Consider the following 27,370-nt stretch of genomic DNA (forward strand, 5'->3'; position numbering starts at 1 on the left):
TAATTATCCTTAGCTTCATTTCTTCCTGGGTAAGCCTGGGGTGCCGAGGGTCCATTGGTGTGATGGCTACGTGTTTAACAACCACCTCTCAAAAAAAATAAACCTGACTTGTAAACATTGGCTGATTTTCCTTTTTTTCCTTAAGATTTTTATATATTTATTATTGGACAGAGAGAGAGACACAGCCAGAGAGGGAACAGAAGCAGGGGGCATGGGAGAGGATAAAACAGGTGTTCTGCTAAGCAGGGAGCCCGCTGTGGGGCTCAGTCCCAGGACCTTGGGATCACGACCTGAGCTGAAGGCAGATGCTTAATGACTGAGCCATCCAGGCACCCCTGCATTCGCTGATTTTCATGAGCTATATTTCGGCTATGGCTCATTTCAAACGAGTAACGTGATGTGACTGGATATGTGGGGAAGAGATACACACAGCAGGTTCTTCAGAGCCCATACGAACTGAAACTAGCACACCCCGGTGTGGGCCCGGTGATAGAAGTTCCCTACCACTTGAACAGGAGTGGTGGACCAAGGGACCTCCTATTCTGGATCAGGCTGTATGTGGGCCTTTCTTTTTACTGGTGAGATTGCTTCAGGTTGGGTGAAATGTATGTAGATAATCGATTTGGCCCAAAGCCCAATTTTTTAAAAAAATTGTTCAAAAAATGCTGATTTTTAAAAATTAAGGTATAATGCAGTCATACCACATGTATACCTCGATAAAGTTTTTGCACATATATACCAATATAGCCCCTGCCTGGATTAAGATACAAGCCCTTTGCCACATCGCAGCAGCCTTTCGGGTTCCTCCTTCTTGTCAGTGCGCGCCCCATAAATGAGTTTTCTCCATTCTGGGGTTCGTCTAAATGGTATCATGCACTGTGGAGTTTTTTGTATCTGGCTTTTATTCATTGTTAGATCTGTGAAAGTTTATCCGTGTTGTCATGCGTAAGAGTCTTCCCACTTCTGTGTAGTATTCCTAGTGCTGATTTTTAATAACTTTAACTTTAATTAAAGTTTTTGTTTTCATGCTTCTCATGACTGTTTCTGTCACTCATCTATCAAACCGTGGATTCCACAGGTTGGCCCTCCTGGTCTCATACTTAGTCCCATGATGCTCTGCTTCTCCTTGGCCCTGACTCAGCATCCACCACTTCCTCACCTCCCAAAACATTGGCCATACCCCTCAGAATCCCTTCTCCGTAATTAGTCCACTTCCGCCTGTTCTCAACATTTCTTTCAATGCTTCTGTCCTCTCTAGTCTTAACTGACACCTGCATGACACTGGTTATGGACTGAATATTTATGTTCCCCTGAAATTCCTGTTCTGGGCCCTGGGAGGTGGTGGTAAAGGTTAAATGACATCACAAGGATGGGGCACTAATCGCATAGGGTTGGTGCCCTTGTGAGGAGTGGAAGGGAGAACTCTCCCCCAACCATGGGAGGACACTTGCAAGCAAGGCAGAGCGTCCTCATCAGGCAATGAATTGGCTAGCACATTGAGCTTGGACTTCCCAGCCTCCAGCACATAAGACCATAACTGTCTGTGACGCAAGCCTCTCATCCGTGGTATTTTGTCCTGGCATGACAAGGAGACAGAGCCAACACCCAAGGACAGCCCTTCACCTGAGGCCCTTTTTAGCACTGACCGTGTAAGTGTTTGGAATTTGAACTTGCCTTACTTTCAAGCTAAAAAGTTAACCTGTTACTGGATGTGAATGTTGACCTGTTAATGGAGGCTGGCTGAAGACATACGATTCCTGGATCAGAGACAATGAGCTTTATTACTCACAGCACAGCAAGTAATGAAAGCATCCTGTCAGCATCAGTTGCCTTGGCCTCCAAGTCCTCCAGGGGCCACACAGGGGAGCCCTCTGGGCGCTGTGCATGTGGTGGGCATGAGAATGGGGAAGCCGCCCCTTTTGTAGGAATCAATAAGCAAGCTCTTTGTCCTTGAAGCAACCTCAAGGTTGCTTGCTGCACACACAACCCCGAGACCTACTTCAGGCACAGTGGTCAGGGCCTTATATTCCTGGCATGCCCAGCACAAATGTACAGTGATGCACAGGGCTGATGTGGTTTGCCTCTCCCAACAATCGGCCCTGCACATTCTTGGCTGACTTGAATATTCACATGAGTATGCCGCGCCATCCGCCACGCTGATTAATCTGATCACAGAGCCTGGGACCAAAGCTGCTCAATCTGTCTCATACAGAATTTAATTAAGTCTACTATCTATAGAACTTGAAGCATCAAGATGAGGCCAACTTTGAGTATTGGCTTCAACCTGGCCACCTAGTGTCCCAGACTCAGTCACTAGTGAATGAGTCCCAAGGGCGACACAAGGGGAACAGTAGGTCTAATTTCAGATGGTTGGGAGATAGTCTAAACCCAGGTTACAATCCATTACAATTCTCACAAGTGACTTTTAGATTAATCTACTGACTTTGGATGTCACTGCCAATAATGATGGGAGGCAGTAGATGGGCCAAAAAGTAATCCCCATCCCTAAAGGAGAGCCATTCCATGGCCCACATACAAACATATGCCTCCACACATGTCACCCCAGTTCAAGATTTGCGGTGAATTCTGATTGGTATCTCCATTGTGCAGATTGGTTAAGCCCTGTGGGCAGTGTCACCAAATTGGTGCAGCCTCGGTTGCCATATATGATGACCCAAGAACACTCAGGCGACACGAAAAGCGTGTGCATCTGTACCCATCAGACCGCAACAAGGTTGTACCGGATGGCGCGTTTGTCCAAGGTCAGGGGAGGGGAGGTTTGGCATTTCGGAGCTGCCATCATTGGCAAAGGGCACAACCGAATAGTCCAGGACCTGTCATGGGGGATGTGAGTTTCCTGTTTCCATAGCACGTGGACACAGGACGCCAAAACCAGAAGGGGTCAGGCTGACCGCTGACACGTAACTCGTATAAACCAGGTGGTGGTTTTGCCAGGTTGCAGGGCTGGACTGGGGGAACACAGAGGAGGTCAGTCACCCTTCCCTCCCTGCACCTCCTGGCATCTGGGGTGCCCCCGGGCCTCTGCACCTGTGGGACCAGTGTCCATTCCAGTAGCAGCTAGCACTTCGCCTTTTCTCCAGGCTTTCCCTACTGCACCCTGACCTGTTATCTGGCGGGGCCAGGTGTGAGTGGAACCAAATGCACAGAGACCCCTGTTATCTCCAACCTTGGCTTCTGTGGGCCCACGTAGGGGGCAGTGTACTCAACTACGTGTACTCAACTACGTCATCATTACCTTTATGACCTAGGCTTGTGTAAAGCCATTGGAGAGTCCAGGGGCTAAACCAGAGTAAAGTTTGAATTCCCTAGATCCCCTCTGCCAGGCTGACAACCAGAGGCTGTACCAGCTAAGCTGGCCAGGGGTTGTTCTTGGAGGACAAAAGGAAGCACTATTTCCAGGACTAATCTGAATCCCAAATCTTCAGAAAAGGGCTATATAACCCCCCCTTTTGTCCTGATCATTACTGGAGAAATGGCTGAGGGATGATTCTTGTCTGGGGACAACTATGCTCAGTGACCACACGGTCTCACTGAAGTGTGTGGGCCAGAAGGAGAGGAGGGAGGTAGTCAGAGGCTTGTGAGTAATTTTTGAGGCAGCCATTCCAATGCCCAATAATATGGAATGCCTGCAGATGGCAAGGCGCTTGGCATGGCCGTCAGATACCTTGACTATGGGCCCCTTGTTGTGTGGCTTTTGCAACAAAGGGTACATCACTGTCAGGCTGTAGACAGTGTGAAAAGCCAAAACTTCACATGGCTCAGTTACGAGGGCCACAGAAATGTGGCCAGTCTCCTGGTCAGATTAAGGTAGGAACACGATGACCTGAAAATGGACCTCTATTCAGAGATAGTCAGTTATCTAGGAGCAGACAGGAGCAGTGCCCCCTGCGATATGGCTTCTTTACAGTGAGACAAGCAGTCTAATTTCTAGGAGGCATCACAAGTTTTATAGTGGCCTCTACAACGGAAACAGACAGTTCTCTATTTTGTGCCCTGTCCACAATTGTGGCTGTGTTGCCATGTCTGGTGCAATGATGGGTCTAGGCAATGGTGGGAGGTGTATGGCCAGCGCAGGCTGGGTTGGTAGCCTGAGTCCTGCAGGTCATACTAGAGAAGGGTCCTTACCATGGGCATCTCCATGAATGACCTGGGGTGTGTGATTGGCAGATAGATCTGTTTTCAATTCACAGTTCCTGTGAGAAATGTCTTTGATCTGCTGGTCTCCCCCACGGGACTGCTAGGTCATTGATGACAAGACATAATGCAGTAAAAGTGGGTCACGTTTCATCAGGGGAAGTATCGGTGAGAGCTATCAGCACTGCCTTGAGTTCTGCACATTGAGCAGAATGAACATGGCTCTTTTGATTCTGCTGTGCTGGTGCTGGGGTGGAGTGTGGACATCATCAGGGGTGAGCGTAGCCAAACCAACAGTGAACCAGGCAGGCACTTGGGGGACCCTCTGTGAATCGAGGGCCCCACTGAGCTAGCAAGTGATGCTTCAGGTGATGAAGTGAGGAAGGGAGTTCTCCCCAAAGGGATTGCCACCACCCTTCCACGTACAATTCGGGTTATGATAGGGACAGGCCAGCTGTACTCTTGAATAAAGCATTTCCATTTGACCGTTAAGGCCTTTTGTGCTCTTCTCTCGATAGCCGCCAAATCCAAGCTGACCTGTGCCAGAATGGGGGACGTCAGGAGTAAAGTGACAGGACCAGTACAGGATCAGCAACAAGGTAGTAGCAGGGTTTTTTCCGTTGTTGTTCTTTTTTTTTTTGTTCTTTAAAGCGATGTACTTCACGACTGTGTCCGGCTGGTGGCGCTGTTGTACCTGGAAATGGCCTTTACGTAATTGCAGCCATAGAGGCTATTTTCCTGTTCACCTTTCTCCTCTTGGAATCCTGTAGTTTGTTCCATTTCGAGTGTTCAGGAATCACTTGTGGACAAGCAGCAGCCTCTGAATGGGCAAATGCGCTGACACTAGGAGCACTCACAGCACAAGCCTGTACAAGCACCAATACCAATTATATTTTCAGCAGTGGCATCCCCAACGCAGATCATTGGCCCGAAGATCCCAGCTACAGGGTAGCTTTAATTTCCCTTCCCTACTGCAAATGTTGCTCAGAGCCCAGCTGTTGAAGTTGGGTGATTTTATTTTTTTTTAACCTTATGGAAAAACAGACTAAGGAGTTTAGTGTGTGCTAATCAGGAGCTGTAGCAACAGTGCCAGGAAATAGGAGATCATGCTATCCACCTCCCTTCTTCTTCTTTTTTTTTTTTTTTAAAGATTTTATTTATTTATTTATTTGACAGAGAGAAATCACAAGTAGATGGAGAGGCAGACAGAGAGAGACAGAGGGAAGCAGGCTCCCCGCTGAGCAGAGAGCCCGATGCGGGACTCAATCCCAGCACCCTGAGATCACGACCTGAGCCGAAGGCAGTGGCTTAACCCACTGAGCCACCCAGGCGCCCCACCTCCCTTCTTTTTAAAAAGATTTTATTTATTTGTCAGAGAGAGAGTACACAAGCAGGGAGAGCAGCAGGTAAAGGGAGAAGTGAACTCCCCACCCAGCAAGGACCTGGATGCTGGACTGGATCCCAGAGCTCTGGGATCAGGACCTGAGTCAAAGGCAGACACTTAACTGATTGAACCACCCAGGCATTGGGAAATCATGCTATTCCAAGGCAGAGGGATGGGGAGGTTTGGGGGCTTTTGAGGAGATGCGGGGGCGTGGAGGAAGGATGGAGGAGCACAGAGGGTGCTGGGGGGTGGGGGAGGCTAGCTCATGGGACAGCAGTGGGGACAGCTGGTAGGCTTTTATTTTATCTTGGCTTCTGGCTATAGAGTTGACATACCACTGGCCATGTACCTCTAGTGTCAGCCCAGAGCCCCCCCTGAGCCCGGGGTCATTTTGCCCCAGTCCCACACTGCATTCCTTGGTCCCTTCAGCCATCCCAGCTGCATCTATCCACAGTACATGGTAAGGGGGTGACAGGCTTGGTAAGGTGACAGGTCCTACAGAGCTACAAATGTCTAAGCCCATCCCTCCATGAAGTTCCTAGCATACTCCACTTTTTCATCAAAGCAGCTGACGGGGGAGAGGGATCGGGGTGCATAGAGGGACAGAGCAGGTCCTTGCCAGCAAGCAAAGTTTTTTGGTCACTTGGGTTTGAATGGCTCACCCAAATACATGTGTAATGCTTTTTTTTTTTTTTTTTAAAGATTTTATTTATTTATTTGACAGACAGAGATCACAAGTAGGCAGAGAGGCAGGCAGAGAGAGAGAGAGAGAGAGAGCAGAGAGCCCGATGCGGGGCTCGATCCCAGGACCCTGAGATCATGACCCGAGCCGAAGGCAACAGCCCAAACCACTGAGCCACCCAGGCGCCCCCATGTGTAATGCTTTTGGTTCACGTTAGGTTCTGTGTCAAACATACCGACCGATACCATTTATTTCAACTTTTAAGTCCTTTGACTCAGCAGCCAGAGCCATACTGTCACCCCACCATCATGACTTCCCTTCCACCTCCTGCGTAGATGAGAGTAAGCTGGAACCAAAGCACTGTTCCGGGGGCTTGTTTCAATCCTATCTCTCCCTGCTTCATCTCATTAACAGGTAGGCCATTGGGAGGCCCTCACTGGAGCCCCCCTCACCTTGCCATCCACCACTGCGAGGAGAGAATTCACTAACATATGCCAGGGAGTCTCTTTGTAACCCTTGGCCTGGTCCACAGGGTCCTTCCTCTTCCAGAAAGGCCATGTCTCCTTTAGCAACACATCCTCACTGCCAAAACCATCATAGTCTGGCATCTGAATTTCTCCTGTGGATCAGTGATTAATTGGCCTCTTACAGTTTCCTGGATGCTGGCCAAGATGAGACTAAGGACTTTATTACTCAGGGCACAGCAAGCAGCATAAGCAGAGTTTACATCGCTTCCCTTTCCCCCCAAGTCCTACAGGGGCAATGTGGAGGGCCTCAGTGGATGCTGTGTATGCAGTAGGTTTGTGCTGCATCTGAGAACACTGAGCCTGGGGAACCCAGGTCTTTTATAGCAAAAAATAATCAGGCCTGCTCTTTGTCCTAGAGGAAGGTATTACCACATTCCTCAAAGCTGCTCTGTCAGCACAAGCCTGAGAAATGGCACAAAGAACAGTTAGGGACCTCACAATCTTGGATACCCATAAAGAATGTGCAGGGACACTCCAAGCTCTCCCCATAGCTCCTACCCTGTGTCCATTTCCAGGCCATGCCTGTTTCTTTTTAATTTTTAAAAATGATTTCTTTATTTGAGAAAGAGAGCAGGGGGTGGGAAGGGCATAGGGAGAGAGACAGAGAGAACCTCAAGCAGACTCCCCTTCAAGCATGGAGCCCAGCTTGGGGCTCTATCCCACCAGTCTGAGATCATGACCCAAGCTGAAATCAAAAGTCGGAGGCCTACCTGACTGAGCCACCCAGGTGCCCCTGTTTTCAGGAATGGTTAGAGCAGTCAAAACATGGGCCCAGATCTACATTTTATTATGGACCTCCTTTTGCAACTGGACTGCTTCACTATGAACATATGTGTGCAGGGACAATGAAAGATATAGTTACCAGATATGCTCACCAGAGTGGGTCTCATTTTGACAGAAGATTTGGATGGGATTTTCTTGGCTTACATGGAGAACATGATATTGTTAAGATACTGGGAACCAGAGGATCAGAGGACATAGCCAAAATAGGGATTGTAGAGCATAACAATCAGTGCCAATCAATCTGTGAAGTGATATCATGGAAGTCCGCTATTAGAAGGGCTGGCCAGTGTATTGAATTTGACAATGACTACAACACTCTGTATCCACAATTCATGGGATCAGTCTAGTGGGTATTCAAACAACTCTACAACAAAGGGTTTGTGGATAGAGGTATGGATAGAAAGGCCTTGTGGATAGAGGTATGTCCTTCTCTACCACATGTAACATTCCACTTTCCAACTTTGAGTCTCACCAGAAATACAAAGATGTTCAAGATCCTTCAATATTTGTAATGTTCCTTTTGGAGGAAGATGAAACTGTACCTTTGGTTGCTTAGATAACCACTCCCTAGACATCTTAGTAACCTTGTCCTGTGTGTTAATCCAGATACGCAGTATATGAAGATTAAAGATGTTTTTCAGAGGAAAATTACTGATTTTCACAGAAGCCAGATTATGAGCCCTCCATAAGATGGAGAGTGACTATGAGATCCTTGAAAGACTTCCTGGCACCTATCTCAAAGAGCAAGAGATATAGGCCCCTGTTTGACTATTTTGTCCAGGTAAGGAGAATGGTGCTTTTACTGGGCTTGCTGATGGCCATGTGCAGGAGGCGAAGGGCCCTGAAGTGGCCCACCAGGCTCTTTACTTTAGTGCTGATGATTAATGGTTCTGTGTGGACTTCAGCATCATGTGGAGAGACTTCCCCTTTTCGCCCTATGGATGCTTGAGGTTGTTCGACATCAGAAGTGACTGATTTCACAGGACAGCCTGTGAGGGATGCTGACAGAAACATAAAAACATCATCAGGACCCTGAAAAAAGGAGGCCGACTTCTTGTTGCCAGTACCTTCACTCACAGCTACCCTTCTTGCTGGAGGTTGGTCACTCCCCTCATTTATAAAGCAGAGCCTAGCTGGTGGAGAAGTTGGTTAGACTGGTTGCTGAGGAATTAGTGACCTGTGTTTCTGGGTCCCAGAGTTTGTATGAGAAAAGTGTTTAGGAAACTTGCTGAAGAATGCATGTGACTGGGCAATTTCCAGAAACAGGTAGTGGGGCACCCCAATCCCATCGTGGGTCAATGATGACTTTGAGGAGGCAGTACACATTGGGTCAATGCAGAACTTGAAGAACTGTTGGGAAAAAAAGATCTCTGATCTGCACAGAGAGAGCATTGACCATCTGACCATCCCTGCCTGCTGTGAAAATTGTTGCACCGCATCTCTAAAGAGTTTGACTGCTGGTTCAAGAGTGGCAGCATGCCCTATGCTCAACTTCATTATCATTTGAAAGCAAGAGGGAGTTTGAGGATGCTGAGACGCTGACCAGACCAGAGGATTGGTTTACACTCTGGTGGTGCTGGCCATTGTTCTCTTAGGACAGTGTCTTTTAGGAATGCGATTGTGAACAGGCTCATCCTGGAGAGTGCTGGCCAAAAAATGAGCAAACAAAATAAGAATTATCTGGATCCACTTTCAGTCATCCATAAATATGGTGTCGATGCCTTCAGATTGTATCTTATTAACTCCCCTGCGGTGAGAGCAGGAAGCCTCAGCCTTAAGAAGGAGGGTATGTGTGATATCTTGAAGGATGTGCTGCTTCCTTGGTACAGTGCCTACTGCTTCTTCATCCATAACATCCTGAAGTTGCAGAATAAGGAAGAAATGGAATTCTCCTACAACCAAAACATGGCTTAAGAAAGTGCCAACATCACAGACCAGAGGGTCCTGCCTTTCACACAGGTACTTATTGGGTTTTTTGACACCGAAATGACAGATTACAGGCTCTATACTGTTGTGCTTTGCCTGATCAAGTTCATGGATGTCCTGACCAACTGGTATGTCAGGAGGAACTGGAGAAGACAAAAGGGTGCAAACAGGGTAGAGGACTATGTTATGGCCCTGGAGACTTTGTTCAGTGTCCTGTCTTCCCTGTGTAGACTTTCAGCCCCTTATACACCTTTTCCTACTGAACTGATGTCCTGGAATTCAAAGATGCTGACTTACCCTATTTCTGTCCAGGACAGACATACAACAGCGTCCACTACCTCATGCTGCCCTATGTTTGAGAGGAGTTGATTGACAAGAAAACAGAGGGTGCATTGTCTTGGATGTAGTCTGATTGAATGTGGGTGAGTGATTTGAAACTCCAAAACCATTCTGATAAAGTATCCTTTGAAAGAAATTGCGGTTATCCCCTCAGGATCCGGAAGCTCTTACTGAGACCAAGTCTTTGGAGAAGTCTATCGCTGAGGAATTGAATGTTTGAAAAGCTATACTATCTTTAGACAAAATACATATGTGACATTCCCCCAAGGGCAGATCCTGATCCCATGGTCCTGGGGGAAGCCTCTGATGGGAAACTTGAAGGCTGTGATATGTCCATCAAGCAGCCGAGGGATGAGTTGCTGGAGGGCTTCCAGGAGAGGGACCATTGTTGCAGAAGGCAGGAACTGCACGAAGAGGACATTTGTCTCATGTACACCTTTGATCAGACAACAGGAGGGATGACCCTCGGATGCTCAGGCTTTGGTTCTCTTACATGGATGAAGGAGTAGCTCACAACCAGAAACTTCACAGAAAGTGCAGTCTAGTTGTAACTGATGAAATAATAGTTTATTATGAAGCAGAGTCTGCAGGGAAGTATCTGAATGTTACTGAAAGCCACATGGAGTTCATACTTGCCACCATAAAGGCTCCCTTGAAACCGTATCCAGTCCCAACATCAGATAAAGTCCTTATTCAAGAAAAAAAAAATTAGGGGCACTTGGGTGGCTCAGTTTGTTGGGCATCCAACTCTTAATTTTGGCTTAGGTCATGATCTCAGGGTTCTGGGATCAAGCCCTACATGAGGCTCCACGCTAAGCATGGAGTCTACTTGTCTCTCTCCCTCTGTTCCTCCCCCTGCTTGTTCTCTCTCTCTCTCTCAAGTAAATAAACAAAATGTTTAAACAAACAAACACAGTTAAAGGGGTCTGACCTGATCATTACACTCACCAGAAGATCATCCCTGCCTGGCCCTGCACATTCGTAACATCCATCATAACATTGGTACAAATGGCAGCAAGCAAGATGGGAGGGTTGCTTCTGGAAAAATCCAAAAAGCAATAGTAGGTTACATCTTTTAAAGCTGAAGTGTTGTCACTAATATTTTGGTGGAAAACATACAGAGCTGGCTGTCCTCCATGATGAAAGAGAAATATGAAACCAACCCGACTTACCAAGTCTCACCGGAAAAAGCCTTAGGATGGCAGCAGGTTCTGCCTGCGCCGTGGTGGAGAGCCAGGCACTGATCTCTGCCAGTGCTCAAACTGCAGCTCCTGAACAGGCATGGGAGAGTGTTTCATAGGAACAGTGGGTACTCTCCTACTGGAAACCCCACTTGGGTAGACTTGACTTGCGGCCCCCAAGGTCTTCTGTACGAAGCTGCCAAGGCATTCGGCCTTCTGAGCAGGAAGCTAAAACTGTTTCTGAATGAGACTCACAGATGAAATGATGAAGAAATCCCCAGGAAGACTTTGAACCTGAAGATGTATGTTTCTATATTCCTGACAACAGCAGACTTCTGACTTTCATTATTAATGCGTTTCAGGCAACCTCCCCTGGCACATACCTGTCCCTTACATGCATACACTGAACACAGCCCCTTCAGGGGCATGTATCATGAGCTGCTTTTGGTCTAAAACTGAAATGGGATTGACCCATCATGTGACTTGGAACCTCCCAGTAACAGTCACACTTAACCCCAAATACCTACCCAGTCATGTTGTGGGGAGGCTCACCAGAAAAAGCCTTAGGATGAGCTTCTATGCTCAGTTAAGGCTTTTACCTGAGAACTTCAGGGTTTATGTCTATACTTGAAGTCTTCAAGTGTAGATGGCGGAAGTGATTTAAGTGGCATAGTGTGTGCGTATACATTCTGTGGTTTTTTAAAACTTATTTCAGAACTTTTGAAGAAATGGGCAGTGTTAAATATTTCTTTTTTAAGATTTTTGTTTATAATTATTTTTTATTTATTTATTTATTTTTCTTTTTTCTTTTTTTTTTTTTTTTTTAATTTATTTGACAGAGAGACATCACAAGTAGGCAGAGAAGCAGGCAGAGAGAGAGAGAGGAGGAAGCAGGCTCCCTGCTGAGCAGAGAGCCCCATGCGGGACTCGATCCCAGGACCCTGAGATCATGACCCGAGCCGAAGGCAGTGGCTTAACCCACTGAGCCACCCAGGCACCCTATAATTATTTTTTAAAAGATTTTATTTGAGAGAGAGTGAGTGAGAGAGAGAGAGAGAGCATGAGCAGGGAGAGGGAAAGGGAGAAGCAGACTCCCCACCAAACAGGGAGCCAAATGCCAGGCTTGATCCCAGGACCCAGGGATCATGACCTGAGCTGAAGGGAGACGCTTAACTGACTGAGCCACCCAGGCACCCCAATTTCTTTCTTTCTTTAAATTTTATTTGTAAGTCATCTCTATACCCAATGTGGGGCTCCAACTCACAACCCTGACATCAAGAGTCACTTGCTCTAATGACTGAGCCAGCCATAGGCGCCCTGAGATATTTCAGCTACCTGGATTTTCTTAATGGAATATTTTAAGTCTCAGTAAATCAGAACAATAAACTTTCTCTCAGATAAAAAAAGAAATCAGAGAATATCTTTATCATCTTTAGAGGAGGCCTTCCAAAACAAAAGCCAGAGCTTTGAAGACAAAGATTGAAATGTTTCTTTATCACAGAGGATATAGGGATGCTGTGGGACATTTCAGTGTCATTAACGGGATGGCGGCCTCTGCTCTTCTGCCAGGTCTTTCTTGCTGGCCAGAATATAGACATGATGGCTGGAGCTGGAATAACAGTCTTAGCTCTTGAATGAACTTGGGAATGGAGGCCTTGCAAGGAAGGGTAACAACATAAGGCATTTGAGCCTCTGACACCACAGGGGGCCAACCTTGCTCTGAACCATTAGCACTGAATTTTTATATCAGCCAGAAGTAACCCCCTCCCTTATTTGGGCCATGATTATGTTGTGCATTGTTCCCTGCACCTGAATCTAATCCTAACTGAGACACCTGGCCAGCCGCAAGTGCAGGGTCATGAGGAATGTAAGCCACTGGTTCTCAACTCTGGTCCACTTTTAGAATAATCCAGGGAGCTTTTGAAGAACATCAGTATCTGGGCCCCATCCCAGATTGTTACATTAAAGCTTTGAGAGTTCGGTCCAAACACAGTTGTTCTTCTTTTCTTTCTTTCTTTTTCTTTTTTAAAAGATTTTTATTTATTTGTTTGACAGAGAAAGACACAGCGACAGAGGGAACAGAAGCAGGGGGAGTGGGAGAGGGAGAAGCTGGCTTCCCACCGAGCAGGGAGCCCAATGCAGGGCTCGATCCCAGGACCCCAGGACCATGACCCGAGCCAAAGGCAGACGCCCAACAGCTGAGCCACCCAGGTGCCCCTTCTTTTCTTTTTTTAAAGATTTTATTTATTTATTTGAGAGAGAGAGAGAGAGAGACAGCAGAGTGAAAGAGAGAGAGAGAGCGCGCATGAGTTGGGGGGAGCAGCAGAGAGAGAGGCAGAAGCAGGCTTCCCACTGAGCAGGGGGCCTGACAAAATAGTATTTCTGGATGAACCCAAGAGTTAGCTTTCTCCATGAAATCACACACATGATAAATTCACATCACCATCCCAATAGAGTCCTTGGTATTGTTCATAAACTCCTTTCCACTCTCTCAGTCCTGAGACTTGCACCAACCTTACTCACCACTCCTCACAGTACATCAACTCCTCAAACATGCCTGCTCTCCTAATCGTGCCCCAGAGAACCAGGTTCATTCTCACCTCCACCAGGCAGGACCTGCCTTGTTCACCCTAAATGTCCTAAAGTAACAAAAAATATAGATTTTTAAGAAGAGTAAATCTCTCACTTTTTCTTTATCAGAGTGATATTTGGAGGAGTAAAATGGTGGTGAATGGCAATAGCAGCATGGAATTTGGGACTAGGGAGTCTATGGGAACAAGGTACTGATACGCTCTAGTTTTTTGTTTGTTTGTTTGTTTGTTTGCTTGTTTGTTTTTAAGTAGATTCCATGCCCAGCCTAGAGTACAACTTGGGGCTTGACCTCATGACCCCGAGATTAAGACATGTGCAGAGATCAAGAGTTGGTCACTCAAGCGACTGAGCCACCTAGGTGCCCCTGATTCTCTCTAGTTTTGATTTGTTTCATGGGATAAATGAATGGAGATTGAGGAATAGTAGTAGTATACCTTAATAAATTATATTAACTATAATATTTATGGCAGCCTTATATCTACACAGCACTTTTCATTTGTTCAAGACTCTTAACCATTATCTAATCTTTAAATCTATAAATCTTGGATGAGGTATATAAATTACAGAGAACCTAACTAGTGTGTGGCTTTCAGTGTGTGTCATCTGGAGGTGCTTGTTAAAAATGTATTTCCTGGGGTCCCCAATCTTGAGACTCAGATTCTGCAAGTCTGGGGTAGAATTCCTAAGTCTGCTTTTTTTAAAAAGATTTAAAAAAAAAGACTTTTATTTATTTATTGGACAGATAGAGATCACAAGTAGGCAGACACGCAGAGAGAGAGAGCGCGGGAGAAGCAGGCTCCCCACTGAGCAGAGAGCCTGATGTGGGGCTTCATCCCAGGACCCTGGGATCATGACCTGAGCCGAAGGCAGAGGCTTTAACCCACTGAGTCACTCAGGCACCCCCTAAGTCTGCTTTCTACACAAATGCCCCTGGTCCACTTGGACAGGAGATCCAAAAATCACATTTCTAAAGAATACTGGTTTAGGCAAATCCTCCCTTGCCATTTTGGTTTTAGGCAGGTCACCTGTAAATGGCAAGTGAGTGGAATTTTTAAAATCAGTCGGGGAGCCCCGGCTGGCTCAGAAGAGCATCTGTCTCTTGATCTTAGGGTTGTGAGTTCCAGCTCCCTGTTGGTTGTAGAGGTTGTTTAAAAATAAAATCGTAAGGGGCCCCTGGGTGGCTCTGTGGGTTAAAGCCTCTGCCTTTGGCTCAGGTCATAATCCCAGGGTTCTGGGATCAAGCCCCACATCAGGCTCTCTGCTCAGCGGGGAGCCTGCTTCCTCCTCTCTCTCTCTGCCTACTTGTGATCTCTGACTAATAAATTAAAAAAAAAATCTTTAAAAAATAATTTTAAAAAATTTAAAAAATTAAATCTTAAAAAAAAAAAAAAAGTTTAAAATTCCCCTTTGGCCACACTTACATGCTTGACGTAATTTCTGTCTCCAGTTAATGGTCCTGCCCAGGGTAGTTGAGGCCTGGGACACACTATCAGAGCACGAACAGGGCCACACAGGAAAAAAACCAAGAAACTTGATTAATACGGAGTCACTGGGCCGGCTAGGAGACTGCAGGAGAAACCAGACAGGACACCTTCCCCCATGGGCTATATTGTGTTCATGTACTCTTTTAGTGCCTCATACACGAATGTTCAGCGAGTACTGGCTAAGAGAGAAACAAAGACATAGACACAAAAACATGAAGAAAAGCCAGATTCCTTGTTGTTTCTCAACCCGTTGAACTCAGGTACTCGCATGAAATCGCATATTGTCCTTCGGTGTTAGTTTCAGCATAAATATGGAGCCTGAAAACCAAGCAACAGACAGAGCACTTGTGTCTCCCGTCAGGCTCCAGGGCAAGGGGTAAGGAGAAGACGAGGAAGGCGCCAGAGACGCAGGAGAGGACAGGTGGCGCTGGTGGAAGGAAAAGAGAATCGCCCGCGGCCCCTCACCGCCGTATTGCGCGGACCGGAAGTGCCGGGGTGCCGGGCCACGCCGCTTCCGGCGTCACTTCCCCTGGACTTCCTGCTGAAAACATGGCAGCTCGCATAGGTGTCCGCTGTTTGACCCGAGTGAGGCCCGGGGTCAGGTCGGGCCGAGGCCGGGCGGGCGGGGGAGCGGCGGGATTGTACCGGGTTCACAGCGGTACTCGGGGGCTGGGACTCCCATACCCGACCTCACAGGCGTGTGCGTCTGTGTCGCAGGCTCTGGTCGCCGCCCCGAACCCCGGGGCATGGAGGAGCCTGTGTACCTCGGCCGTGGCGCAGGCCGCCTCGCGGAGCCAGGTAAGGGCAGGTCCGATTCCTGCCTGCCCACTCCCCTCACCCCTCATTCCCTCTCCCCGGGAGTCTGTGCCCCCGCCGCAGCTCTAGCCCTGACGGCACTGCTTCCAGGCTGAGGACATGAGAGTGGAGGGAGCCTTTCCCGTGACTATGCTGCCAGGAGACGGCGTGGGGCCCGAACTGATGCACGCTGTCAAGGAGGTGTTCAAGGTGAGGGCCCTGGGGGAATCAGCCAGCACGGACTATGGCGTGGGTTGGAAAGGACTGCTTACTCGATCCTGACCCAGAGATTTTTGGTACGTGTCCCCAAAGGCTGCCTCTGTCCCAGTGGAGTTCCAGGAGCATCACCTGAGCGAGGTGCAGAATATGGCATCTGAGGAGAAGCTGGAGCAGGTGTTGAGTTCCATGAAGGAAAACAAGGTGGCCATCATTGGTATGTGTGCTCCCTTGCTACGCCCCCACGTGTCCCTTAAAGTCATGTGAGCAAATATTCTTTAAGCTTCTTTCTGCACATGCTAACACATGAAGTCCCCCAAGCTCCCATCACCATTTTGCGGCTGTTTGTTTCTTCTGTCTGTTAACTCAGGAGTTGAGAGTCATCATTTGAGCTGCCTTTGCAGGAAGGCATCAAGGTTTGAAGTCTGTCAGGGGCTCCATCATGGGTTATCAAATCTTGTTCACTGTGTTTCTAGAATGCCTCTTCTAGCTGCCTCTTTTCTTCTGTCTTCCCCTCTGCTTCTTTGCTTTAATCTCATTTGTTTGTTGTTTGTTTTGGGGGCTTCCGGTCCCACCCCCTACAATCCTCCATCTGCATCTCTTCTTTTGGAAAGACTAACATGACTTTGTCAGGCCCAGCCTTAGCTTAGGAAAGTAAGTTTTTCATAAGCTGACTTTCACTTCTTCTGCCTTTATTTCCATAACACTTGTTCTGTGCTTTGGTCACACTGGACCCTTAATTTCCAAATACGTGTACTGTCTTGAATATCTTGACTTAGTCATTACTTCTGCCCAGAATGTTCTTTCTCGGATGCTACCTGTTAGATTAGTTCTCACTTACTGTATTACAGTTTCCTAGGGCTACTGTACAAATTAACCTCAAAGCTAGGGGCCTAAAATAAGAGATTTGTTCTGACAGTTCTGGAGGCCAGAATCCCAAAATTAAGTTGTTGGAAGGGCTTCCTCTGAAGGCTTCAGGGAGAATGCTTCTTTGCCTCTTCCAGCTCCTGGTGGCTCCTGGTGTTTCTTTCTTGACTTCGAGATACATCACTACGATCTCTGCCTCAGTCATCCTATGGCTTTTCCCTCTCTGTATCTGTGTATCTGTTTCTCTTTGTTTTCCTGTAGGAAGACTTAATGGATTTAGAGTACTCTAATTCAAGTTGATTTCATCTCAAGATACTTAATTAGTCTACAAACCCTATTTTCCCAATAAGGTCACATTTTATATTCCCAAATAAGGTCACAAATAAGATTCAGGAATTAGGGTAAATGGTAATGGACATACCATTTTGGAGTCACTATTCAACCTACTGTACTCACTTAACTAAAGGCTTGGCTGAAATGCCAAGTGTTCTATGACATTTCTAGATGTTACCAGAGGGAATTTCTACTCGGGGTTCCTGTACATAACGTTAATACCTCGTCCATGGTATTTATCATGTGTTTTGCATTTGTCTTCCCCGATGTATTGTTTGCCCCTTGAAGACAGGAATTGGGTATTGTGTTTTTTGGTTGAAATCCTTAGTGCCTGATGCATGGCCAGTATTCAGTAAGTATCAGTTGAAAAAATGTCAAGTAGGTAGACAGGCATACATCAAGAAAGGTCATAGGTTCCTTAGCATTGTTTCTTAGCCTATTAAACCCAGGCTGTTTGATCACATGAAAATGTTCTTTGTCCTCCTTTTAGGTCACCTTGAAGTTTCATCGTAAATTAAATAGAGTAACTAAAAATAAAACACTGTTTTGTTTTGTTTTTAAATTAACATATAATGTATTGTTTCAGGGGTACAGGTCTGTGATTCGAGTCTTACACAATTCACAGCGCTCACCATAGCACATGCCCTCCCCCATGTCCATCCCCCAGCCACCCCATCACTCCCCCTCCCCTCCACTCCAGCAACTCTGTTTGTTTCCTGAGATTAAGAATCTCTTATGGTTTGTCTCCCTCTCTGGTTTTGTCTTATAAAACACTGGTTTTAACGGCATTTTTCTTTGCCTCCAGAGGCACTTAAAAGTCACAGATTTGGGAGTGGGAGAGGAGTCTGGGTTGCATCTTGTCACTGAGAGGATCAGACACTGATCTGGCTTCCCTTGGGCTTGGTTTGTGCCCAACCCTGACCCCTTTGTTTATGCAGGAAAGATCCATACCCCGATGGAATATAAGGGCGAGCTAGCCTCCTACGATATGCGGCTAAGGTAGGTGGTGGGGGCCATGCGTCAGAGGAGTCCTAGAGCACCAGACATGGTGCTAATGGCTCTGCCCCACCCCCAGGCGTAAGTTGGACTTGTTTGCCAATGTAGTCCATGTGAAATCACTTCCTGGGTACAAGACTCGACACAACAATCTGGATCTGGTGATCATTCGGGAGCAGACAGAAGGAGAATACAGCTCCCTGGAACATGAGGTGAGGCCCTAGAAATTGGGGAGGTCAGGGGTGAAGGTGGGAGAGTGGCATAGCTCCTTCCCTTCTTTTCAGGGTCACCTGGCTGCTTCTCTCTTCTTACACAGAGTGCAAGAGGTGTGATTGAGTGCTTGAAGATTGTCACTCGAACCAAATCTCAGCGGATTGCAAAGTTTGCCTTTGACTATGCCACCAAGAAGGGGCGGGGCAAGGTCACGGCTGTGCACAAGGCCAACATCATGTGAGGGACATGCCTTTACATGGGATAGGCTCCCAGGAAGGTAGCCCGTTGCACTCTTGACTGACTTTGTTCCCTTTGTCCTCACGGACAGGAAACTTGGGGATGGATTGTTCCTGCAGTGCTGTGAGGAAGTTGCTGAATTGTACCCCAAAATCAAGTTTGAGACAATGATCATAGACAACTGCTGCATGCAGGTAATGTCCTCCCCATGTCTCTGCTCTCATGGTGCCGGGGAGGGGCCGGGAGCAGAACTTAATTCTCTTGTCCATGCTACACATTTTGCCCCCTAGCTGGTGCAGAATCCTTACCAGTTTGATGTGCTAGTGATGCCCAATCTCTATGGGAACATTATCGACAATCTGGCTGCTGGCTTGGTTGGGGGAGCTGGTGTGGTCCCTGGTGAGAGCTACAGTGCAGAGTACGCAGTCTTTGAGACGGTGAGTGAGATCCCCACTTCTCCCAACTTTCTCTGCATGCCTGTCTTCTGACTTGAGGTCCCTTGATAGCTGCCTCCCAACGTGCTCCCTTCCTGCTGTGCTCTGTCCCCTCCACTGTGCCTCTTCTCAGTGTCCCTGGCCCGTTCTCTCTTCCCTTATGCCTCTCCCTGACCTTAGACTCTGCGTAATGTCTGCCCCCAGTGACTCTAGTCTGCCCTCTGTCCACAGGGAGCCCGGCACCCGTTTGCCCAGGCAGTGGGCAGGAACATCGCCAACCCCACAGCCATGCTGCTCTCCGCTTCCAACATGCTGCGGCATTTGAAGTGGGTATCTCAAGAAGGTCATGGAGGTCTGGGGCAGGAGGCAGGGTGTTAAGGGGGGAGCACAGTAGAGGAGATTTGGAATGCCGTGGGGAGAATCTCAGTTCCTTCCTGTCCACATTGACAGTCTCGAGTATCACTCCAACATGATTGCGGATGCGGTGAAGAAGGTGATCAAAGTTGGCAAGGTGAGTTAGAGAGGCTGTGGGTTTCAGGGCCTTGGCACTCCTCTTTGGGGAACCTGAATTGGGGCCGCCTTTCCCTCCAGGTCCCCAGAACATCTTTTGCTCTCTGATCTTCCCCTGTTGCTCTCAGGGCTGTTCTTCACCTCCCTTCTCCTGGCTGTTTCATCCTCTGGCTCTCCTTTGCCTCTTGATTACCGTCTGCTATTCCCTCTTTCCTGCTCCATCCATTGGATCTTTTATGGCCATTGAAGGCGGCACTTGCAGCTCTTTATGTGGGGAGACAGCCCAGGGGATGGAGGAGCAGAGGGACATAGCAGGCAGAATGAGGCCCAGGTGGCACCTTCACACCTGGAAGCCTGTCCTTGTCTGCATCCTTGGCCGCCTTTCCCTGCACCTGGTCTGATTTTCTCCAAGGCATCCTTGTCCTGTCTCTGATTCGCATTCTCCATCTCACTTCATGCTCAGCCTCCCTCCCATCCTGCCCCGGCTGCAGCACAGCTCCGAGAGGGGCTCTGGCCCTCTGCACATCTGGCCACCTCCTTGCGACTGCCGCACTGCATCTTCTTCCTGGCCTTGCCATCCTTTCTTGGATTCCATTTCCATCACATTGCCCTATCCCCCCTTCATGGGCTCTCTTCTCTTCTTCCCCACGGCTGTTGCCGGTGGTGGCTGTAGGTGCGGACTCGAGACATGGGCGGCTACAGCACCACAACCGACTTCATCAAGTCTGTCATCGGCCACCTGCACCCCCATGGGGGCTAGACCCCTTTATTCCCTCCAACCTCACAAGGACCATACTACCTACACCTCCCTTCAGTACAGTGGACCAGAGAAGAGTTCTTAAACCTTTAGACTATAATCATCTGGGCGGAGCCTAGGTTGTCCTGGGGCTGGCTTCCTTAGGGAACGGTGTTATTCGGTGGGGGTGGGGGGCGGGGGAGAGGTTAGGGATGGGGCCTAGGCCACAGGGATGATGCCAATTCTCCCCTACAGGTTCGAACTTCTGACATGGGTGGCTATGCCACCTGCCAGGACTTCACTGAGGCGGTCATTGGTGCTCTGCCTCAACCATAGGTCCCACCCATAACCATGTAAGGTGTTGAATAAAAACACATTATTGACTCTTGTGAAGTTGTTTTTTATTGGGATATAATGGTGGGTTGGGAAAGGGTATGGGGGCTGTGCCTCCCACCAGGAAATGTCCGACCTAGTCTTCCTGGGCTAGCTTCCGGAGCTTTTTCTTTTTCTTGGAGCTGCTGCTCTTGCTGCCAGCAGCTTCCTCAGGCCCACTGCTGAGTGGCTCCTCCTTGGACGAGAATTTCCTCTTTTTCTTGGGGATGATCCTGGTTCCTGCCTCTTCAGCATCACTAACTGGTTCCTCTTTGGGGGCAGATTTCTTCCTCTTGGGAAGACTTACACTGCCAGCTGTCTCTTCAAGATCACTACTAACCAGCTCCTCCTTGGAAAAAGATTTCTTTTTCTTGGGTTTGGAAACAGGGACAGGTGGGTCTTCCATTCCATTCTCCTGTGGAATCTCCTGGGGCTTTTGCTTTTTCTTCTTTTTGGGTCTTTCATTTGTCTCCTAAAGAATGAAATGGGTATGAAACCATCATTCATCATATGAACGCACACATGCCTATTAAAACTGCTGCAACTAAGTAGTTGGGGCATAAAGATGCGGAAATGATGTGAAAATCTGTTTCTGGGATGGTTTAACAGACATTGGAAATCCACCCCAAAGGGGACTCCCACTTAGAAAGGGAGAATGGTCACCTAAGCCCGTGAAATAGCTTCTAGAGAAACCCACAACAGAACCATCATGCTATGTTGCAAAGGGGACCCTGAAAAACTTGACAAACTGGGCACTCCATGAAAAATCCCAAGGGTGGAGGGACCACGACATTGGACTGTGGAGACCCCTGCCCCAAGCCCCACTAGGAAATGGCACCGCCTCCGGACACACGGCTGAGAACGCGCAGAGCAGGGATTTACACTACCCCCGGTTGAGGACTCCTGGGAGGCAGCCGAGGACAGAACACTTGCCCAGGGACCCGGTGTGCTACAACCAGCTCTCTGGGCTCCTGAGCCAGTTCTCTCAGCACCTATCTCCTTCCTATAGAATCAAGAGGTAGTTGAGATGTTTCAGGTCCTTCTTTCAGTCCAAAAGCCTGGACCCAAGACCATGGCTTGAGGTAGTACATCCTTTGTTCTGCTGTTAAGAACCCTACATCCAGGGTGTTCGCCTTGGGCTGAGGGCCAGGCTGCCTACTGACCTCACACTCCTCTGGGGTACTGCTGTTGTTTTCCGAAGATGCGAGCGCCAGGGCGGCTAGCCGTTTTTTCTCCTTCTTCAGCCGTTTCTTCTCCTGCTTCTCCAGCTTCCTAGCCATCTCAGCAGCCGCTTCCTCTGCCTAGCCCAAAGAAAGGTGCTGAAGAGGCCCCGAAGACTGCAGGCTTTCCAGGCCTCCCTTCTGGCCTCCCTGGATCAGGCTCATTAAATCAGTTTTTTGCCTCCACTCTATGAGGTCAGGCTGAGCCAGCTCATCACTTCCAACAGCCAGCTCTTGTCCTCCCCCGACCCCCCCGCAGCAAAGTTCAAACTGACCTGAACCATTGCTTCCTTCATGACATCCAGATTCTTTCGTGGAATCTCTCCTGTCTCATAGAATGACAGCCGCTCCTCAACTTGCTCTCGAAGCTTCTCCCCAAATACACTTGTGGGCACCTCTAGATGTGTGTGTGTGTATGTGTGGATAAACAAAGCTTGTCAGCCCCTAAAGGGCCAGCTGCTCCCCGCCCGGTTTCCCCTCTACCCTCAGCTTCACTCAGACCCAAGGTATCAACACTCACTAGGTGAACTGCTGTTGACGAAAAATACTGCCATCATTGTAGAAGCTGCTAGGTAGTCAGCCTTCCCTCCCTCCCAGCCCCTTCTCCTCCAAGCCCCCCCCACCCATACCAGAGAAGCAATCAATTCGTGAGGCAATACTGCATTTGTTTGCCAGGTATCGGGAGATGCGGCCTTTGTTCTTGGCAGCTGCTCGGCCAATGAAGGTGGAGTGGAAAATGAGTCCATATTTTGGGGTGTTACCCCTTGTCTTCAGGGCTCTGGGAGAAGAATATTTAGTGGGGAGTTTTAAGATCAGAAATTCCAACCCTGCTAGCCAAGGTAGCTCCTCCCCTCCCCTGTACCCTCGGTGTCCAGAGCGAGCCTTAGGCCAGTGACCCCACCTTACGCCAACCCACAGCTCCCAGAAGCAGAGGGAAGGCATCCAATGTCGCTGACCTGGAAATCTGGTCCCTTTGCTGGGCCCTGGGAATCACTCAGACACCAGGACTGGCCATCACCCCCATAGCAGAGGTCTGTACAGGTCAGGGAGCCCTGGTCAGCCATCACTGTGATCCCCAAACAAGCAGTGGGCACCAGAAGTGGCACCTGAGTGCGGGCAGGTGCCCTCACTGGTACCTGAACAGGGCCTTTTCAGCCCCAAGGATCTGCACTGTGGACGCTGGATACTTGGCCAGGTTGGTGAGGCTGCCAGCATGAGCAATGAGACGTGCACCTACCTGGAAAAGGATTCAAGGAATTAGAGAAGCTGGAACTGCCTATCTACCAACTGCCTAATTCTGCTTCACCCCATCAAATACAGCTGGGGAACATAACAGAGGGTCAGGAAACACAGCAGTATGGACCTATGTGGTAACACTCCGTGGCCCTGTTTTCTGCTCCCTGTGACGCACCGCTTCCCCAATCAGGGCCGAGAGGCTGGGGGCCACTTGGCTCATCTTGGACCGCAGGTAAGTATGCAGGCTCTGGCGGTACTCTGACAAAGACACCACACGGCTGGAGAAGCTCTCGATGTTTATCAAATCGATGGCCGATATGTCCATGCCTAAGGGACACCCAGTGTGAACGTGGGACCAGATATTCATAGCCCCAAACTTATCTTGGCCACCAGGGCTGTACTGACCCATGGAGGATCGCGAAGCATCCAGAATAGCCTTAGCCTTGGCCCCGTCCATCGTCAGCTCTTCCAGCTTCTCTAGCTTCTCTTCATTCAGCTCCCTCCGGTTGCCAATGAACTGAGCAAGGCGGCAGTATGTAGCGTTGTCGTTGATGATCTTCACCAGCTCAGGAAAGTGATACCCATACCACTCCCTGCAAAGGGCCACAATCACTCCTAGCCGAGAGGGTAGGTCTCAAAGCCTCAGCCCTCTCCATAGCAATTCTTTACCCAGAGAAAAGGGATCAAGACCAGTACAAAACCTCAATGCCATGTCCCCCCATTCACAATACAGTCCAGGCAAAGAGCCTGGGCTGGGGTGTATATGGGTGGATTTACTCTGCCTCCTCTTTCTGTACAGTCAGTGTAAGAACACAGCCTGTGGTAAGCACCGGGAGGCTCGCCCCACCCCATGTTCTTCTACCCACAGGAGCCAGTCCTGATTTTAGCATTCCAAATTCGCTAAACCACAGGGCAAAGACCCCATTTCTCAGGGCTTGCTTGGGCACTTTACCTGACACGCATGGAGAAAGTATTGATGTCCTTATCCAGCTGGTCCAGGAGGCTGATGGACTGGATAATCATATTATCCACCCGGTTCACATTAAACTTAACTTTGGCACGAGAATAGCTGTGTCCCAGCCCCAACTGGGCTTTACAAGCAGACAGATCTGTTAGACCCTTCACCAGGTTGTGGAAATGCAGACGAACCCCTGGAGGAAGGCAAGACAGTGAGCTAGAGATGGCTCTAAGCCACCTTTGGCACCCATGGGTGCCAGCCAAGCAGAGAGGCTTCCCAAAAGCAACCTTAAGCACACTGATTAAGTTTGCAGATCCCCCTCCTCCAAGATGTCAAGAATGCTAACAGGTGGTCCCACCTCGCAGGATCTCCGCTATCACGCCTCCAGTCTGGCAGTTGTACCCCAACTCCTCTTGTATAGCAGCACCAATCTTGGGGTCTCCAACCCCCAGGAGCACTTTCTTCTTTTTGGATGGCAGGTGAGTCTCCAAGAGCAGGCGGAGGTCCTCATGAACAACACCTCAAGGCAAAGAACAGAGCTCCCACTAACATGCTGAACAATGCTTACATCATGTAAGGAATCCTTGCCCCTTAAGCGCTGATTAAGTGATAAACGATCCTACGTTGGTCCCACAGAGCATGCGGAGATGGCATGCCTATATTCTTCCTTGCTTCAGGCTTTGCTCAGAGACATGGAGACATCAGTGACTGCACTCAGGGGATTGACAGACTCAAGTCATCACTGCAAAGCCTGCATCAACCACAGGATGTACAGGGCTAACAGCACGTGTGTTTAATATAGAACGGAAACCTTAAACATCCCCAGGGGCACTATGGAGACAAGTATTTAGTATTTGATTTGCCTTCTGGGACCAAACCTTTTTCTTGGCTCTTCTGTACCAGAATTGCCTTTTCCAATTACTTCATCAATGACCAAAGAACCACCTTCAGCATTAAACTACGCCTCCCTACCAGATTTCACTTAATCAATTATCACTCACAAAGCCTAGGCCTGGATTATGCACCTCAAATATTAATACCATACTCTCCAGACCTTGGGCTCTGTTTTTTGTTTGTTTTTAAAGATTTTATTTATTTATTTGACAGAAAGAGACACGAGACAGGGAACACAAGCAGGAGGAGTGGGAGAGGGAGAAGCAGGCTTCCCCCCAGCAGGGATCCGGATGTGGGGCTCAATTCCAGAACCCCCGGGAAGGCAGATGCTTTAACAACTGAGCCACCCAGGTGCCCACCTTGGGCTGTTTTAAGCCACATCCTGTACCCGCCAAATACTGCCCAACATGCATCAGATTTAGAACAAATGAGCCAAAGAGATGAAAATGCTATCACAAACTCCCATGAGGATAAAAGCAGCAGCAACTGAACCTCCGCTCATCTCCCTAAAACACTTGGTTGTGGCCGACTCACCTTCGGATACAGCGTTGGCATTTTCCAAGGCAACCTGGGACGAGGCAAAGGGACAAAAGGCCACGAGACGAACGATGTTATGGAACTTGCCCAGGTTGAGCACGCACTCCTCTACCTTGGGGGAGAAGAGAGCATAAGCGGTTTTCTTCCCTCGCTCTTGCCTCTAGGGCGCAGTAAAGCAGCGGTTTCCAGCCCCGGTCACAGGTACCAAGCAACCGCACGCTTCGTAAATGAGCCGATTATAGGCAGGCCCTAAATCCCGGTCCGCTTCACCGTACGGGGTAGAGTCCGGGGGGCTTACTTCTAAATACTCCTAACGTGACCCTAGTCGCGAAAGCGGGTATGGACCCCCGGCTCTGGGGCTTTCTGGCCCAGTGCAACCCTTGATGTGCGGCCGGCCACGTGGGAGGGCGCGGTGCATGCTGGGGCACCGGGGCCCGAGGGGCTGCGACGAGGCCGGTGAGCCCGCCGCTTTACCCACCTGCGGCAGCAGCAAGCTGATCTCCTCCACCTCCTTCAGCGCCAGCAGCGCGTAGCCGACCGCGTGCTCGAACAGCACGTGCAGCAGCACCTGCAAGAGAGCCGCGGCGCGAGCATCAGCGCGGTCCCACGTTCGCCCGTCGTTTCCCAAGGCAGGCTCCGGCCCCGGCCCCGACTCCGGGCCGGGCTCCCGCCCGCACCCAGGCCCAAAGCTCGGCCTTCATCACAACCGCATGCACAACCACTCCTCACCATGGCGCCCGCTCCCGACCCGGCTCGCAATGCGGCGAGCGGGCTCTGGCGCGCGGAAAGGGGCTCCGGAGGCCACGCCCCCGAGCCGCCGGCCAATCACAGGCTGGGGACGATACCTTTGCGGGCCTTCGGAGGGGTCCGCCGCGGTGGTATCGTCCGGAGCGCGGGAGGGGGAGCGCGGGCGCGCGGGTGGCCTTCCGGCTTCTGCTGCGGCGCCGGCCGGCGTGGTTGCCGGGGACGCGCGGGCCGGTAGCTGGCCCTGCAGGCCGCATGGGGGGCCTGGGGAGTGCTTTCCCAGATATTACAAACCCTCGGGTGTTCAATCGTAGAAATTCTGGATGGCGGAGCTCGGCAGTCGCCGGGCGACAGGCCCCGCACGGGTCGCGGCCACCATTCCTTTGCAGAAGCTTGCGGAGCCCGCTTTCCGCGGCGGGGGTGACCTGGGGCCGGGGACTAATCCCTGCGCCCCCCAACTCCCGGGACGCCTGCATCCCCGATTCCCACTCGGGACCCACCCTGCTCCCGCCGACCGAAGCGGGGCCTGGGGCGCGTTGGCGCAGACCGGGAGAAGCCGCTTCTTGTGTCCGGCTTCGAGCTTTTCGGTTGTATTTTATTTTTTATATTTTTATCACAGGCGACAAAGTAGTAAAGAATAATGATCTCACCGCTTCCCAAGTCGGTTTCTGGTTCCTCTATAAGAAGAACCAGCTCCTTTTGAAGGACCACGTGTTGCTCGCCCTGTAGAACCCTCAGTTAGCTCCAAATGAACTGGAGCTCCTTTCATGTCCTCGAGGGCGGGTTCTGTGCATTTTGGCGATTATTTTGAAATTACCTTTGCTTTAATAATTAATACTAGAATGATAAACCCCAAACTTGTTTATCCTAAAGTGGTGTACGTACTGGTAAAGAGCACAAGCCAGAGGGAAAGTAACAGGGAGAAGCAGACTCCCTGCTGAACGGGAAGCCCAAGGCAGGTCACTATCCCAGGACCTTAGGGTCGTCAACGAGCTGAAGGCAACCACTTAAATGACTGA

At 49.3% G+C, this 27,370-nt stretch overlaps 2 protein-coding genes, 5 non-coding genes and 1 pseudogene across 8 annotated transcripts; 2 read left to right on the top strand and 6 right to left on the bottom strand.

Moving 5' to 3' along the window:
* Window positions 1-2,744: 2,744 nt before the first annotated feature.
* On the top strand, window positions 2,745-11,316 carry LOC132022411 (isoleucine--tRNA ligase, cytoplasmic-like; annotated as a pseudogene).
* A 4,218-nt stretch (window positions 11,317-15,534) lies between these two features.
* On the top strand, window positions 15,535-20,779 carry LOC132021785 (isocitrate dehydrogenase [NAD] subunit beta, mitochondrial). 2 transcript variants are annotated; one of them, XM_059406666.1, is made up of 12 exons: window positions 15,535-15,638; window positions 15,771-15,851; window positions 15,960-16,058; window positions 16,161-16,281; window positions 18,203-18,263; window positions 18,340-18,472; window positions 18,577-18,710; window positions 18,802-18,904; window positions 19,001-19,147; window positions 19,376-19,470; window positions 19,595-19,655; window positions 20,646-20,779. In XM_059406666.1, the coding sequence occupies exons 1-12, from the start codon at window positions 15,603-15,605 to the stop codon at window positions 20,724-20,726; spliced, it is 1,152 nt and encodes a 383-aa protein (XP_059262649.1). In that variant the 5' UTR covers window positions 15,535-15,602; the 3' UTR covers window positions 20,727-20,779. The 2 variants fall into 2 exon arrangements, with proteins under 2 accessions (XP_059262649.1, XP_059262648.1); XM_059406665.1 differs by lacking the exon at window positions 20,646-20,779 and adding an exon at window positions 20,328-20,590 and having other exon boundaries at window positions 15,536-15,638.
* On the bottom strand, window positions 20,775-26,412 carry LOC132021784 (nucleolar protein 56). Its single transcript, XM_059406664.1, has 12 exons — window positions 26,337-26,412; window positions 26,086-26,175; window positions 25,605-25,719; window positions 24,535-24,696; window positions 24,171-24,369; window positions 23,624-23,811; window positions 23,394-23,545; window positions 23,119-23,219; window positions 22,612-22,760; window positions 22,258-22,379; window positions 21,926-22,063; window positions 20,775-21,234 (listed from the first exon to the last, which is right to left on the bottom strand). Exons 1-12 carry the CDS (start codon window positions 26,337-26,339, stop codon window positions 20,860-20,862), a joined length of 1,794 nt encoding a protein of 597 aa, XP_059262647.1. The 5' UTR covers window positions 26,340-26,412; the 3' UTR covers window positions 20,775-20,859.
* LOC132022923 (small nucleolar RNA SNORD57) lies at window positions 22,135-22,205 on the bottom strand. Its single transcript, XR_009405806.1, has one exon. It is a non-coding gene; the product is annotated as a small nucleolar RNA SNORD57 (small nucleolar RNA).
* On the bottom strand, window positions 22,474-22,544 carry LOC132022924 (small nucleolar RNA SNORD56). Its single transcript, XR_009405807.1, has one exon. It is a non-coding gene; the product is annotated as a small nucleolar RNA SNORD56 (small nucleolar RNA).
* On the bottom strand, window positions 22,971-23,056 carry LOC132022940 (small nucleolar RNA SNORD86). Its single transcript, XR_009405822.1, has one exon. It is a non-coding gene; the product is annotated as a small nucleolar RNA SNORD86 (small nucleolar RNA).
* LOC132022932 (small nucleolar RNA SNORA51) lies at window positions 23,927-24,057 on the bottom strand. The gene has a single exon (XR_009405815.1). It is a non-coding gene; the product is annotated as a small nucleolar RNA SNORA51 (small nucleolar RNA).
* On the bottom strand, window positions 24,857-24,924 carry LOC132022942 (small nucleolar RNA SNORD110). Its single transcript, XR_009405824.1, has one exon. It is a non-coding gene; the product is annotated as a small nucleolar RNA SNORD110 (small nucleolar RNA).
* Window positions 26,413-27,370: the final 958 nt, after the last annotated feature.

The sequence above is a fragment of the Mustela nigripes genome, chromosome 7, assembly GCF_022355385.1.
Source record: "Mustela nigripes isolate SB6536 chromosome 7, MUSNIG.SB6536, whole genome shotgun sequence".
Taxonomy (NCBI): domain Eukaryota; kingdom Metazoa; phylum Chordata; class Mammalia; order Carnivora; family Mustelidae; genus Mustela; species Mustela nigripes.

Excerpts from the sequence above, each read along its gene's own strand:
- LOC132021785 (XM_059406665.1), top strand. The coding sequence starts at position 15,603 with ATGGCAGCTCGCATAGGTGTCCGCTGTTTGACCCGA. Across the intron at positions 18,473-18,576 it reads ACAGCTCCCTGGAACATGAG|AGTGCAAGAGGTGTGATTGA; the intron begins GTGAGGCCCTAG and ends CTTCTTACACAG. Across the intron at positions 18,905-19,000 it reads TAGACAACTGCTGCATGCAG|CTGGTGCAGAATCCTTACCA; the intron begins GTAATGTCCTCC and ends TTTGCCCCCTAG.
- LOC132021784 (XM_059406664.1), bottom strand. Across the intron at positions 25,720-26,085 it reads TCAGCTTGCTGCTGCCGCAG|GTAGAGGAGTGCGTGCTCAA; the intron begins GTGGGTAAAGCG and ends TTCTCCCCCAAG. Across the intron at positions 22,064-22,257 it reads TGAAGGAAGCAATGGTTCAG|GCAGAGGAAGCGGCTGCTGA; the intron begins GTCAGTTTGAAC and ends TCTTTGGGCTAG.